At 56.6% G+C, this 1,817-nt stretch overlaps 1 protein-coding gene across 1 annotated transcript; it reads left to right on the top strand.

Annotated features, from left to right (window-relative positions):
- Positions 1 to 638: 638 nt before the first annotated feature.
- Positions 639 to 1,055, top strand: NHLH2 (nescient helix-loop-helix 2). The gene has a single exon (XM_042831016.1). The coding sequence runs from the start codon at positions 639 to 641 to the stop codon at positions 1,053 to 1,055; it is 417 nt and encodes a 138-aa protein (XP_042686950.1).
- Positions 1,056 to 1,817: the final 762 nt, after the last annotated feature.

The following is a 1,817-nucleotide window of genomic DNA, read 5'->3' as shown; positions in this document are numbered from 1 at the left end:
GAATCGGGAAGTTCGGGCCCTGCTTTGGGGTTTTTCTACTTCTTTCACCGTTTATTTCTTAATTCGCATCTAAATATATAGAGAGAGAAAATAAAACCTGCGGCTCTCCTATAGTCCCCATATAATCGCCGGAGAATAGCACGACTAGTGTCAGGAAAATAGCAGTAGAAATAATAATAATAACAATAATGAAAGGAGCGCAGAGCAAAGAGCAAGTGGAGATCCGGGCACACGCGGCAGATCCCGCAGTTCGGACTGGGGAAATGAATTTCCCCGCAAGGTTTGGGAGCCTCGAGCCGGGCTTTCCCCTGCTTATTTACCAGCGGCGGTCTGCAGCCCGCATCCCGACAGAGCAATGGTGCGGCGGCGTTTGGCAGGGGAGAGCGGAGGTATTCAAATGGCAGGAAAACAAACCGGCCCGATTTGAGCCGCTGGATGTTAGCTCGTTAGTAAGGCGGGTGTATTTCTTTTCTCGCTTTCCGGGGCCGCTCGGACAAAGGAGCGAGCGCTGGCAGCTCCGCGACGGAGCGCGGCCGCGGGGAGGCGGCGGTGGGGGCAGCGCTCCGCCGCGGGACGGGGGCTCTGAGCCCGCTCTCTCTGCTTCTCTGTCCCGGGAAGGCTCCTCCGCCCCCTCCACGATGATGCTCAGCCCGGACCAAGCGGCCGACTCCGATCACCCCTCCTCGGCGCCCTCCGACCCGGAGTCCCTGGGCGGCGCGGACGGCCGGGCGCTCAGCTGCTGCGTCTCCGACCCGGAGCCCGCGGAGGGCGGCGGCGGAGGGGGAGGCGGGGAGGGTCGCGGCGGGGGACGGCCGGGGCTGCACCCGCCGCCGCTGAGCCGCGAGGAGAAGAGGCGGCGACGGAGAGCCACGGCCAAGTACCGCTCGGCCCACGCCACGAGGGAGCGGATCCGCGTGGAGGCCTTCAACCTCGCCTTCGCCGAGCTGCGGAAGCTGCTGCCCACTCTCCCCCCCGACAAGAAGCTGTCCAAGATCGAAATCCTGCGCCTCGCCATCTGCTACATCTCCTATCTCAACCACGTCCTGGACGTGTAACTCCCGCCCGACCCGTCGGCCCCGCGGAAGCCGGAACGGGGCGCGCCGCCGCCGGTCAGCCCGGCCCCCAGAGCCCGCGGGCGGCCACGGGGCAGAGCGGGGCCCGGCGGAGGGCGCGGAGGGCTTCTCCTCGCTGTCGCGTCGCAGCGCTGCTTTAAGCAGAGAAGTGTAAAATGGGATCGTTCCTTCAGGCTGTCAAGTGCCCCTTTATATATATCCAAAAACATCTTCTTGTGACCTTAAACGTGTGACCCGTGGGTGCGGTTGAAAATAACTATTTTTTATTTATGGTAGAAGGAGTTGACAATTTATTTTTTTCAAGACTTATTTATTTTTCAGAGTGGTGGCAATTTTACTTTGGATACTTTGTGCCAATTGTTTTCTATAGTCGGGTGTTTACACTTTCTCCTGTGGAACATTACGTTTGTAAGTGTGCGTTGGGATCGAGGCAGTGCTCTGTTTTGGTTTACTTTCTTGTTTGTTTGTTTCGCTCCAATTATATTGCACTTGTCTGTGACAAACCTTCCCTCCCTTCCCGTTTCTATTTTATATATACCAAGACGTTTGTTGGCCTTCTTTTCTTTTCTGCGTGTGTGTGTGTGTGTGTGTGTGTGTGTGTGGGATGGACAACCACTAGCACTTAATTAGGAGAGTTTTTTAAGACTTGTCGTTCTTCTGATCCATAGTTCTGTCTGAGAAGTACTTTGCAAATCGTTTATAAGGGAAGTAGTTCTTTTGTGGGTGTATCACTGCGTGTGCCTA

The sequence above is a fragment of the Centrocercus urophasianus genome, unplaced genomic scaffold (assembly GCF_019232065.1).
Source record: "Centrocercus urophasianus isolate 14NV4802_14NV808 unplaced genomic scaffold, USGS_Curo_1.0 seq_1013, whole genome shotgun sequence".
Lineage (NCBI taxonomy): Eukaryota > Metazoa > Chordata > Aves > Galliformes > Phasianidae > Centrocercus > Centrocercus urophasianus.
This window is presented reverse-complemented; position numbering and strand designations above follow the sequence as displayed.

Excerpts from the sequence above, each read along its gene's own strand:
- NHLH2 (XM_042831016.1), top strand. The coding sequence starts at position 639 with ATGATGCTCAGCCCGGACCAAGCGGCCGACTCCGATCACCCCTCCTCG.